Source organism: Alligator mississippiensis, chromosome 16, assembly GCF_030867095.1.
Source record: "Alligator mississippiensis isolate rAllMis1 chromosome 16, rAllMis1, whole genome shotgun sequence".
Classification (NCBI taxonomy): Eukaryota; Metazoa; Chordata; order Crocodylia; family Alligatoridae; genus Alligator; species Alligator mississippiensis.
This window is the reverse complement of record NC_081839.1, coordinates 780419-792079: the sequence shown is the minus strand read 5'-3', so window position 1 is coordinate 792079 and position 11661 is coordinate 780419. Positions and strand designations below refer to the sequence as shown.

Sequence of the window (11661 nt, the reverse complement as noted above, 5' to 3'; positions counted from 1 at the left end):
TCTGGAGGATGGTCCTGCGTGGGCAGCGAGCGGCTGCAGCCCTGTCTCTGGGATGGCTGGCTACGTGGGGGAGCAGGCCGCCCGGGCAGGGCCGGCGGGGCAGGGGCAGGGGCTGGTAGACCGTGGTGCTGCCCGTACCCCCTGCTCCACCGGGCAGCCCCTCCGCTCGCTCCCCGCGTGCTCGCGTGTCCTGTTTGCTGGGGCAGGAGGACTGCAAGCGCGTCCCTCACCCAGAGCTTCCGCGCTCGTCTGTGCGTCTGGCTCAGCTGGACACGCGACCGCATCCCTGCGGTGCACGGACATCGGGCCCACGAGGGCACCACCCGCTCCCACGGGGACGCGCTCCGGGGCGTCTCTGCGGCGCGGGCAGCTGCCCGGGCCTGGGGGCACCAGGGCCTCTCTCGGCTGGCCGGGATGGAGCTGACCAGGGGCGTGGGAGCGCTGACCCCAGGGCTGGCGACTGCAGCCGCTGCCGGCAGCTGGCAAGGGGCAGCCCACTCGCCCCCAGCCAGGCGGAGGATCCACCCCATGAGGTCAGGGCCGTGCCCGCGCCGGGAGCCCGCTGTCAGTAAAAGCAGCGCATGAAACCATGGCCCCAGACGAAGCGTGTGAGCCCTGTGCCAGCGGGGAACGGGGCAAGCTGCTAGTGCAAGGGGCAGCGGCTGGGAGAGCGCCTGGTCACCCTGCTCGGCCCCGGGAGCCGGAGCAGCTGGCGGGCCGGCCCCGCTGGGAGCAGCTTGTTTATGCCGAGCCGCGGGAGCTGGAGGGGCTCCAGCGCTGGAGTCCGCAGGCAGCGCCCGCCCGCCCGGCCCCGCCACGGGGGCACGGCTTGTCCCGCCACGCGGCCACGCCGCCTGGCCCTCGCCGCGTGCCACGCTCCCGGGCGCACACAGCGCCCAGGCCCCTGCCCGCGGCTGGGGGGCCGGACCCTCCTGCAGGGAGGACGGTGACCCCAGAGGCACGCGGCTGGGACGCCCAGCCACCCCCGCTGACCCAGCCCGCCAGGGCCGCGGGCAGTCACGCGGGGCAGCTGCTTGTTTACTGCCCCGGAAAGGGGAAGACTTGTGCCCCTGGGCGGCAGCTGGAGCCGGGCAGGGCCGCCCCCAGCCCCCGGCCCCTGGCCTGGCCAAGGGGAGAGCTCACACGGGGGTCTGCTGGAGGCACACGCGCCCAGCCCGGCCCGGGTCTCTGCAGGCGAGCGGGGCACTGCAGACCCGGGGAGCGGTGCTGTGGGATGGGGACACGAGAGCAGGTCCTTGGCCTGGCGCAGCAGGGGTCGAACCCTGAGAGCTCTGCAACCCCCTGCCCTGCGGAGCCGGACCCAGAGCCAGGCTTCGCCTCCTGGAGGCAGCTGTGCAGGGAGCCCCGCGGGGCTGGGACCAGGGCCGGCTTTGCCCTGGGCCAGGATGGGCTGGGGGGAGGCGGCGGGGGCAACGACCAGCAGGAGAAACAGTGTCGCACAAAAGCAGCGCAAAGGGCACGGGAGCCCACGGACCCTCTCGGGGACAGGCCGTGCTGGGGGGCTGCAAGGCTCTTCCCTGCAGCCGGGCCAAGCGCTATAAACACGCTGGGCCCCGTGCTTGCATAACGCGCCCCCTCAGCGGGGCCAGGGCCGGGGCTCGGCGTGCTCCTGCCAGCACCGCGCACGTTTGCACAAGGTGTGTGGAAGCGGTGCCTTGCACGGCGGCATCTGCCCCTTGCAGCAGCTCGGCACCGCCTGCCAGAGCCGGCCCTGCAGCCCCAGAGAGGGGCCCGAGCAAGCGCCCAGCAGGAGCTGCGGGTGGGGAAGCTGCAGCTCGCTGTGCCCCAGCCCGCGCCGCAGGCCCCGCACGTGTCTGCGCACGGCCGTGGAGACCGCGATGCAGCTCCTGCCCTGGGGAACCAGGGGCCCGGGCCAAAGACCGCCGGCATCGGGAGACACAGCCCTCAGCCTGGCCTGGGGAGCGGCGGTGCAGCCGCGGCGCGGGCCCAGTCAGTGCCGGGCGAGGGGCTGTGTGACGGCATGGGCAGAGTCAACCCAGGCCAACAGGCCGGGCAGGACGCCCGTGCCAGGGCAGCTCTTCTTGCAATTACTGCACCTGCTCCTGGAACCGGACGTGTCAATGCTATTGCCCTCGGTGGCGCTCAGCAACGACCTACAACCCCGCCACGGCCGTGGGTCGAGGCTGTGACGGCAGCCCGGGGTATGGGGGGGCCGCACGGATCGGGGCCAGATGGCGCATAGCACCGACCCCCATCAGCAGTTTCTGTCTTACGAAACCCATCCCCTCCCATGGCCGGCCTGCCCCGTCAGGGCACGCACACGCCTTCTGGCAGGCCATGCCCGCTTATATATAGCAGCTCTATATATAAGCACCGGGGTATTTTCATCGCTGTACAGTGAGACAGAACATTTCCACCCTCCTGTGCCTGGAAGCACAGCCTGTGTGTCCTTGCCGCGTGCCCGCCACCCGCAGATCGCTTTACAGGACGCCCTCAGGGACCCCGCGCCGGCCTCCGCTTGGGCGCAGCGCCCTGCTGATGCCACGTGGTCGCTGGGGCGGGTGCCCGGGCAGGTCAGATTCCCGGCGGTGTGGGGCCAGCCCGGATCAGGACACAGCGCGGCCGGGCCTGGGCATCCGGCCTGGGCCAGGGAGACGTGGCCTGACATCCCCCAGGACCCTCGCTCCTTGTTTCTTCCCACCCGTGGCATGTGTCCACCACTGAAGCAGCCCCAACCATCCCCGCTTCCCATGTGGCTCGCTGGGCCTGTAACACCCCCAGTCCTGGCTTTCCAGCCTCCCAGCGGGTGACGTGGCTTCGCTCAGGCCACGTCCACGCAAGGTCTGGCCTAGCTGAGGCATCTGCAGCAAGGACCTCTCAGCCCAGCACGCGCCTGCCCCAGGTGGGCACACGGCAAGAGGCTAAACTGCTGGGCACCGTGCCCAAATCAAGGGCTGAGCACGCTGGGCATGGCTCCCGGGGGCCGCGTGGCCCCTGCTTGCCCACAGCGCTGTGGTTTTTCTCACAGTGCATGGCGAGATACGTACCAGCCTCCGCGGGAGTGCCGGGAGCCGAGCGGACACCCGTGCCACTCCTCTGCCCAGAGGACCCAGACCCGAGTGCCAGGCCACGACAGCCACTAGCCCCACGGGCGCCTGCACTCAGTGCCACGCATGAGCCGGGCGCGGCTCTGCGCCTTCATGGCTTTACCGAGGCTGCAGCAATGGGGCTGGAGGAAGAGAAGGAGGACATTACCCGGGGCTGCTCTGCAGAGGGGCACTGCTAGACAGCCAGCAGGCCGGGCAGGAGTGGGGACGGGGTGTTCCTCCCGTGCCAACCAAGGCAGGCATGGAGGCTTGCGTGCCCAGCTGGTGGCACAGGGCTCCCAGCACCAGCCAACATCTGGAAAGCAGCTGGAGTCCAAGCTGCCAACAGCAGTGCTTACCGGATGCAGCCGGAAGCAGGCTCAGGCCGGGTCGCGTGGGGCTCACGGTCCTCCAACCCCCCCTTCCCGTGCTTGGGATCCTGGCTGCAAAGCTCAGCCCGTGGGGCCGGGCATGGAGAGCTCCCACGCAGCAGGCACCTTGCTGATCCAGGCACTGTGGTGCTCTCAGTTATGCTGTGCCGAGATGCAGGGCAGCCACTGTGTGGAAACGGTACGGGCTGCAACATTCGCCCTCCTGCCTGCAGCCGCAGGGGCAGCTCTGTGTGTGCATATAGCACCGCGCACTGGGACCTGGGCACGGACTGGGCCACCCAGGGAGCCCACTGGACTGGGGGCTCGCACCCCAACCCCCAGCACTAGCTTTATGCCCCTCCACACGCCCACCCAGGACAGCCCCTGCCCATCCCCTACGGCCGAGCTGCGGGCGATGGACAAGAGCTCAGGGCTGCTGGGCTCCAGGTGCTGGGGGGGGGGGGGGGGGGGGGGAGGCCGCTGCAGGGAGCCTGGACCAGGGCTTAGCCCCACACGCCAGCGACACAGCCAGGGTGGGAGGGGTGCCAGGATGAGCCTGACCCACTGCCGCACGAAGCAGAGCCCAGGCAAGAGGACAAGGTGGGCTGGGAAGGGGGGAGAGGCACTCGCCGTCCTCCCCCACCGCTCCTGGCGGGAGCAAGTGCCCAGGACCGTACGGGACGCTGGCTCCTGGGGCTGCCACCGCCCAGGGAAGCAGGAGCCTGGCAAAAAAACACCCCCCACCCCCAGCTGTGTGGGACCAGAAGGGAAGAAAGCCAGGAGTAGACTTTTTCTTTCAGGTTTTATTTCCAAATCTCAGTGTACAAAAGTAGGAACACTACAGACAAAAAAACCAAAAAAAAGTTCTTTATAAAACACTTTCAGGAAGCTCAAAAGCAGCCTGGACAGCCCCCAGCAGAGCCGGCGGGCTGCCGTGGAAGTGAGCTGGTGAGGCCCGTGGCGGTGGCTCGCTGCAGGGGCACAAGCCACAGCCCCGACCTGGGGCCACGCAGACTCAGCCCATCGCAGCACGCCGTGGGAGCGGGCCGCAGCGCTGGGTTCGTCTCAAGGGGACCAGCCTGAACCCGGGCACCCATGCAGCCTGTGACAGCCCCTCTGCCCCCCGGGCTTCAGCACCACAATGCCACCAGCCCCCGCCGTGCCCAGCGCTGCTACAGCTACTCCTGCCGCCCACGGGGCAGCGAGCCCAGGGCTGCAGGTACACTGTGTGGGACTCCCGCTCTTCCCAGAGCACCCACTGCAGGACACCTGGCCCCACAGGCACGCGGGGCCTCCCATCGGCACAGCTGTCACCAGCAGCGGGTCCAGCTCCTCTTTCAGCCTTTGCAGCCGGAGCAGGCGATCCCAGCGGCACGCGGCAGAGGCCGCGAGCACCAGCACAGGCGTGGCGCCTACTTGCGACACAGGAGTTCCCCAGAGGGTTTCCTGCACCCCTATACCTCCTAGCATCACAGGGGCATCTCCACCGTGCAGAGCCCCAGTGCGGTTTGCGGACCCCGCGCCAGGCAGCCCCACCACATCTTAAAGCTCACAGGCGCAGAACAGCAGGGCCCTGCGTGGCAGGAAACGAGGAACGACCCCAACCCCGATCCCGGCGCTGTCGTAAGGAGGCAGCAGGCAGAGGCTGCACCTGCGCCACCAAGGCACGACCAACCCACGCTCCTTCCAGGCATCCAGACAATTCCCATCACCGGAGTTTGCTGGAGCAGGTCAGTGCCGAGGCCGTTTCGACGGAGCCGGGCTCTGCCCAGGGGAACCTGACAGCCCTACAGAAGTATTTACTTCCCTCCACCCTCCTCTGCCTGGGAGGCACACACCACCTGCCCCAGGCCAGGCAAGTCCAGGCCCAGCACCCTCCAGCTCCAGAGCAAGACGTCAGTCCAGGGACAGCCCTGTCCCATCACGAGTGGCTGCAAGGGCAGCGAGCAAAGGCAGGATCTCGGTGCTGCAGGCGCTCTAGTCTCGCAAGCGCCTCTCGGGTGCTTCTCCCGCTCCAGAAGAAGCCAGGGGAGCCCACAAGCTTCTCATCCCCACGGGGTTTCCGTGGCAGTCAGCGGCAGTGCGAGCGCGTCCTTCAGCACGTCATGCAGCGTGGCCGGATGCCCTCGGCGGGGGGGTTGGGATCCACCTGGGACGGGCAAGCAGGCAGCATTAGGCACCAGCAAGCCGCGCCCCACGGGCCCCCCACCTGCCCCAGGCGCGCGCTCACCTCGGAGTACAGCGGAGGCGGCCGGTACCGGAACTCCTGGATGTAGGGGAAGAAGGGGCCTTCCAGGATGGGGCCGAGCCCCGCGGGGCTGGGCGGGGACAGGCTCAGCATACCGTCTTCGCTGGACACCACAGCCGAGTACTCCGGGGGAGCTGGAAAGAGCCGCAGCGCCGAGGGGTCAGCGACGCCCGCACGCGGATACAGCCGCCCCCGCCCAGGAAGCGCAGCCCCGAGACCCCAGAGCCCGGAGGAGGAGAGCGCTCCTTGCCCTGCCCCGGCACAGCCGGGCACTCACCCTCAAGCCGCTCGGGGATCACGCCGAGCCAGTCCAGGTTGATGCTGTACTGGCTGCTGACGCTGGACGTGCGGCTGCCGAACGGGTGCAGCGGGATGGTCCCGATGACCAGGGGCAGCTCCAGGAGCAGCTTGGAGGTGCCAGGGATGTCCACGCACACCTGGAGAGCAGAGGAGCGGAGCGGGGGCCCGGTCACTTCTGTACAGAGCTTGGCCGGGAAATGCTCCGCACCCCAGGCCGGCGCTGCCTGCACCAGGGGCTCCAAGCCCGGGCCGAGGCGCCTACCTTGAGGCTGTACTCCACTTGCAGGACGCGGCACTGCAGGATGGACGGGCCCACGGGGGGGATCTTCAGGGCGCGCCCGTGCCACACATCCCTCTGGCCCGCGGCCACGGGGTCGCCCGCCATGCTGGCCACCACCACCGTCTTCTGCTTCTTGGTGCCGCGGGCGACGAAGGTCTGCGTCTGGATGATGGCGGCTCTGGGCACCACCGCGCGGGACGTCCCGTTGTCGATCTCGGCGAAGATGGGGACGACCTCGCCTGCGGGCGGAGGTGCCGCGTCACGCGGGCTCGGCGCGCGCCCCAGCTGGCGCAGCGACCCCCCGCAGCAGGGCAGGACCCGCCCGCCCCGTACCTGGGGTGTAGCCCTTGCGGTCGATCTTGGCGGTCACCGAGACCTGCCCGCGGTTGCAGTACCAGGCCCGGGCCAGCTTCTCCTTGGCGCCGGCCTGCGGAGCCTGCGGACAGGGACAGGCGGGCGGTCAGCCCCGGGCGGCCGGAGCCCGCGGCCTCCCGCCCCCCGCCAGCTGGCCGGCGGCACTCACCAGCAGGGCGGGCGTGTTGATGTCGATGGGCTCGATGACCGTGAACTCCTTCTTGGCCGTCTTGACGGTGGCCCAGGGCCGGTGCAGCTTGGCCTTCACCCAGTAGCGCACGCTGCCGTGCTTGCCCTCGAAGGAGGTGGCCAGCGCCCTGCGGGGGGGCAGCGCGGTTAGGGGCGCCCGGCCCGGCCCGGCACCCCCTCCCCTCCCCTCCCGTCCCGTCCCCGGCCCGGGCGCACTCACTCGGGCAGCTGGAAGGAGAAGGGGAACTCGTGCTTGCCGGCCGGCAGCTCCGTGACGGCGCCGTGCTCTGCGGGGGAGAGAGCGGGTGAGCGGGGCGCGGGTGGCGGGGCGGGCGGGGGCGGGGGCGGGGGCGCGGGGCGGGCGGGCGGGCACCTGCGGGCGGCGGCGGCAGCAGGGCGAGGCGGTGCGCGAGGAAGTCGTGGCGGTCGCTGTAGCTCTGCGTGTGCGCCGTGCTGGAGCCCGCGCTGCGCGACTCGGTCCAGTGCACCTGGGCGCAGCCCCGCGCGCTCAGCCGCAGCGCCGACACCCGCGCCCGCGCCGACAGCTCCAGCACCACGCGGCCCCGCACCGCCGCGCCCGGCGCCCACGCCGCCTCCGCCTCCGCCTCCGTCTCCATCTCCGCCTCGGCCGGGCGGTCCAGCTCCACGGACAGGCGCCGCACGCGCTCCCACAGCATGGCCGGGCCGGGCCGGACTGGACTGGACTGGACTGGACTGGGCGAGGCGCGGTCGGGACGCGGAAGGCGCACCGGGCAGGCGTCTGCAGCGCCACTGCTGGGCTGCCGCCGCCGCGCGCCGCCTTATGAGCGCCCGGCCCCGCCCGGCCCCGCCCCCCGCCTCGGCCCCGCCCCCCGCCGCGCTCCCAGCGCACCGGCGGCACCTGGTGGCCGAGCTCGGCTGGGCCCCGCCCCCTGCGCTCGGCCCCGCCCCCGGGCGCCACGTGACGGCGGGCGCGGACCCGGAAGCGTTGCCATGGCGGCCCCGCTGTGCGGCCTAGTGTCGGCGCTGGAGACCTGCCGCGGCCGCGACCGCCTGGTGAGGGGGCGGGGCCGCCGCGCACGTCACTGCTGACCCTGCGCGCTCTTTGTTACGGCTGCCAGCGGGGGGGGGGGCGCCGGGCCGGGCCGGGCGGGGCTCTGACACGGCCCCAAGGACGCGCACTCAGTGTTATGGCTGCCGGGCGGGGGGGGGGGGGGGCGCCACACACCAGCTGACCATCCCACAGATGCACACTCAGTGTTACGGCTGCCGGGGGCCATGCAGGGGACAAGGACTGAGCTCTCCTACGCCAGCCCTACAAACACGCACTGTGTGCTACGGCTGCCGGGCGGGGGCGGGACACCGGCTGACCGTCCTCACCGCCCCCGCAGATGCGCACTCTGTGCTACGGCTGCCAGCTGGTGGGGGGCGCCGTGGCCGCGGCCCGGCAGGGCCCCGCGGAGCCCCCCCTGGCCCAGAGCCTGCTGGCGGCGTCGGCCCAGCTCAGCCAGTGCCGCACGGTGCTGCGCCTCTTCGACGGCCCCGCCATGCTCAGCCACACCCGCCACTACGGCCTGGGCCCCACGGTACGGCGGGGCGGGGCGGGGGCGCGGCGTGGCACCAGGGCAGGGCAGGGCGTGGCGGGCGCACACTGACCGGCGGGCCGGCGGCCGGCAGGAGGAGGACGCGGTGGTGCGCTGGCTCTCGGTGCTGGGCAACGTGGCCGACCAGCTCTACTACCCCTGCGAGCACGTGGCCTGGGCGGCCGACGCCGGCGTGCTGCGCGCCCGCTCGCGGCGCTGGTGGGCGCTGAGCACGGCGCTGTGGGGGCTCTCGCTGCTGCTGGGCATCCTGCGGTAAGGGGCCGTCGCGTCGCGTCGCGTCACGTCCCTGCCCCCTCGCCCCCGGGCCCGGCCGCCGTCAGCCCGGCGCGTAGGACAAAGGTCTTTCCTTAAGGCTCCGGTCAGGATCGCCGTCCGCGCCCTTTGGCGCTCGGGTGCGTCGGGAGGACGCAGCAGCCCGCGCCGGTCCGGCCGGTTCTCCGGGCTGGCTCCGCGTAGCCCCAGGCTCTCCCGGACCGCGCTCGTAGGAAAACGTGTTTCCGTGCCCTGCCTGCCAGCACGTGGGAGCGAGGGGGGTTGCTGCCCTTTCCCCTAGGAAAGGCCGGTGCTTGCGTAACACGACTTTCCTTAAAGCGAGCGTTTAAGGCACGTCCAGGCAAGCGTGTGCACGCACGGTCTTTGCACGCAGCCAGAACGAGATACCGGGAAATCCCGGCATCTAAGAAAACGCACCAAAAACAAAAGGAGTGGTGCGGCGCGGCGCACGTGGCAGCAGCGTGGGCTGCCCGAACCCGGAGCCAGGCTCCGTGCGCCCCGACCGCCGCCCCGGGAGCCCCAGGACAGGCTGCGGGGGCAGCCCAGGTGCCGGCTCTGCCTCTCCGGTCCCAGCGGGGCAGTTTGCGGAGCGCGCGAGCAGGGGCATCCCCGGGGACAGGCAGCGACACCGCGACCGCGGCCGCTGCTGCTTGTCCCTGGGGAAGGGAGCGCGCGCGCTTGTCGGGACACGTCCTCAGAGCCCAAGCGACTGCGCGCGGGGGTCCCTTGCGGTGCAGATCGCTTACCAGAGCCGTCTCGTTTCCAGGTCTCTGAGAATCTTGTCTCGGCTGAGAAGAAGGATGCGAGCGCGCACTGGGTACGATCGCTCCCGCCTCTGTCCTACAGTTAGTTTAACACCGGTTCTTCTGTCTCCTGAAGCCGCACTAAATACCGCTTTTCAGTTTGGAGCCAGGGGCTCGGTAATCAGACAGCTGTCAGGTCTGTTTCCGGAGGAGAGGACGCGTCCTGGTTTCTGAGACTGCGGGGGAGCAGCGAGCGAGGCGCTTGCCAGCGTTTCCTGAAGCCTGGTGTTACGTGGTCCCGTGGGTCCCTTTCCTAAGCGTGGCTCAGCAGGAAGGCCTGGCCATCGCAGTAGGCCTCCCCCAAATAAGCTGGGCTTTATCCCCTCGCGAGTAATCACATGCTTCAGCAGAAAGCAGTGGGGCGCTGAGATCAGTAAGCTGCAGGGCCGGACATGCCGGGCACCCTGTCAGCGAAAGGGCCCAAACCGCTGGCGCTGCACGGCACCGGAGAACTGTGCTCTGAGCAGATCTGGGTTTTTCAGAAAAGGAGCAGACCGCTCCAGTTGTGCGTCAGCAGGAAGCTTCCCGGATTAGCTGCGATGCTGCTGTTGAGGCTGGCGGGCCGATCGTGGGAGGAACGGCAGCCGCGGATCCTCTTTACATGGGTCGCCCCGAGTTGCCCATGCAAACATCCCGTTGGCTGCAAACGAGCCATTTGTTCGGCTCCTTTGTCTGAAAATCACTTGCCCGTCGCGGGCGTGACAGCTGTGCAGCTCCTCCAGGAGGACTGACACGCTTCTGCCTTTTCCCTTCCCACAGCGAGTCCCCACAGGAGAGGCTGAAGAGAATGAAAGCCCAGATGAAGTCTGAAGTCTTGAGCATCCTCAGCAGCATGGCGGACCTCTCCAATGCCATCCACTGGCTGCCACCAGGATTTCTCTGGGCCGGACGGTTTCCTCCATGGCTAGTAGGTCTTATGGGGACCATATCATCCCTCGTTGGTGTCTACCAGACATATGTAGGGGAAAACGCTGGGACTGTGTGAACCATACGTTCAGGTGCAGGAGCCCAAGGTGTCTATGGTAAAGGTACATTTCTGTGGGTACAGTATTCATGCGCAGAGCCTCCTGTAATTAGGGTGTCTGTAATGAGAGGGGTTAATTCGGGTTCATGTTTCTCTGGCTCTTCTGCACCCTCAGCATAGAAAGAAGCATAGGACTGATGTGCCTGCTGCAAAGGCAAATGGCGGGGGGAATAGTACGAGGACGGCCTGGCTCAGGGTTTTCAGAGACAGAAAAAGGACTTCCCACTTCCCGCCTGCGGCTGCTGGAAGGCAAGGGCCCGTCTGCGTCCTCTTGGCGCAGAAACCTGGGGCTGGGGGAGCGGGTCTGACAGCAACACACCAACCTGCAGCTTCCCGCCCCGCTGCCCCCCGGCACGAGCTGGAGCTTGTGCAGTGCTGCGACAGAGCAGCCCCTGCCCCGCTGCTTCCAGCTGCCAGGCCAGGCGCTGCCACAGCAAGAGGCACCTGACGCGAAGGGGTTGACTTGTCTGCCTTCGCTCCGTGGAAGTCTCGTTTCTTTGATCTTTAAGCCTCAAACCAGAGCTCCTGCCTGAAGAGACGGATGTTCAAAGGCTGGTGTTGGTGGCTCTCTCACACTTGGGCTACAGGTGGGACGGTGAGGAGCTAATGATCACTGACCCGTCCTGGGTGGGTTTTGGGAAGCTCGCCCTTTAGTGTGTGTGGCTTCTCTGAGCAGACAAGTTCACAGCAGAGATCTCGTGGTTTGCTCAGAACAAGCAAAACGGCGTGGTACCTTCAGGTGATGCTCATCATGGCGTGGCCGTCTCCGGCCCCTGCTCTCATCAGAACCTAGTTGCTTTTTAAAAAGGAATCAAATGCATTTTAATGTCGAGGGGACCAATCCTGGACTGCCGAAACCAGTCGTACAACAGCCAGTTTAACTGTTCCTCTGGCTGTGCCAAATAAAGAGCTGACCACTTCAGAGGGGACTGCAGGGATGATCGTTTTCGTGTCTCTGCCCCCAGGCTGCTCCTAAGCAGGACTGGCGGACCCAGGTGGTGCCACCGCAGCCAGGCTGGACACTTGCAGCTGCTGGGACCAGCGCGCTGGAGCCTGATCCTGCCGGTTCGCTGCAGCGCCCGCCCCGCTGTGCCCAGCAGGGGGCAGCAAGGTCAAGGCCATGGGGGGCACTATTCGGCCGTGACCCCGGCCCGCAGCCAGGGTCAAC

The 11661-nt window shown here is 68.8% G+C and overlaps 2 protein-coding genes across 3 annotated transcripts; one reads left to right on the top strand and one right to left on the bottom strand.

Annotated features, from left to right (window-relative positions):
- Positions 1-4222: 4222 nt before the first annotated feature.
- Positions 4223-7597, bottom strand: ARRDC2 (arrestin domain containing 2). Its single transcript, XM_059719635.1, has 8 exons — positions 7184-7597; positions 7031-7097; positions 6791-6938; positions 6601-6703; positions 6250-6506; positions 5965-6124; positions 5670-5821; positions 4223-5588 (listed from the first exon to the last, which is right to left on the bottom strand). Exons 1-8 carry the CDS (start codon positions 7485-7487, stop codon positions 5535-5537), a joined length of 1245 nt encoding a protein of 414 aa, XP_059575618.1. The 5' UTR covers positions 7488-7597; the 3' UTR covers positions 4223-5534.
- A 125-nt stretch (positions 7598-7722) lies between these two features.
- On the top strand, positions 7723-11415 carry PEX11G (peroxisomal biogenesis factor 11 gamma). 2 transcript variants are annotated; one of them, XM_059719636.1, is made up of 6 exons: positions 7743-7845; positions 8181-8375; positions 8467-8645; positions 9433-9483; positions 10229-10497; positions 10609-11415. In XM_059719636.1, exons 1-5 carry the CDS (start codon positions 7783-7785, stop codon positions 10452-10454), a joined length of 714 nt encoding a protein of 237 aa, XP_059575619.1. In that variant the 5' UTR covers positions 7743-7782; the 3' UTR covers positions 10455-10497; positions 10609-11415. The 2 variants fall into 2 exon arrangements, with proteins under 2 accessions (XP_059575620.1, XP_059575619.1); XM_059719637.1 differs by lacking the exon at positions 10609-11415 and having other exon boundaries at positions 7723-7845; positions 9433-9605; positions 10229-10349.
- Positions 11416-11661: the final 246 nt, after the last annotated feature.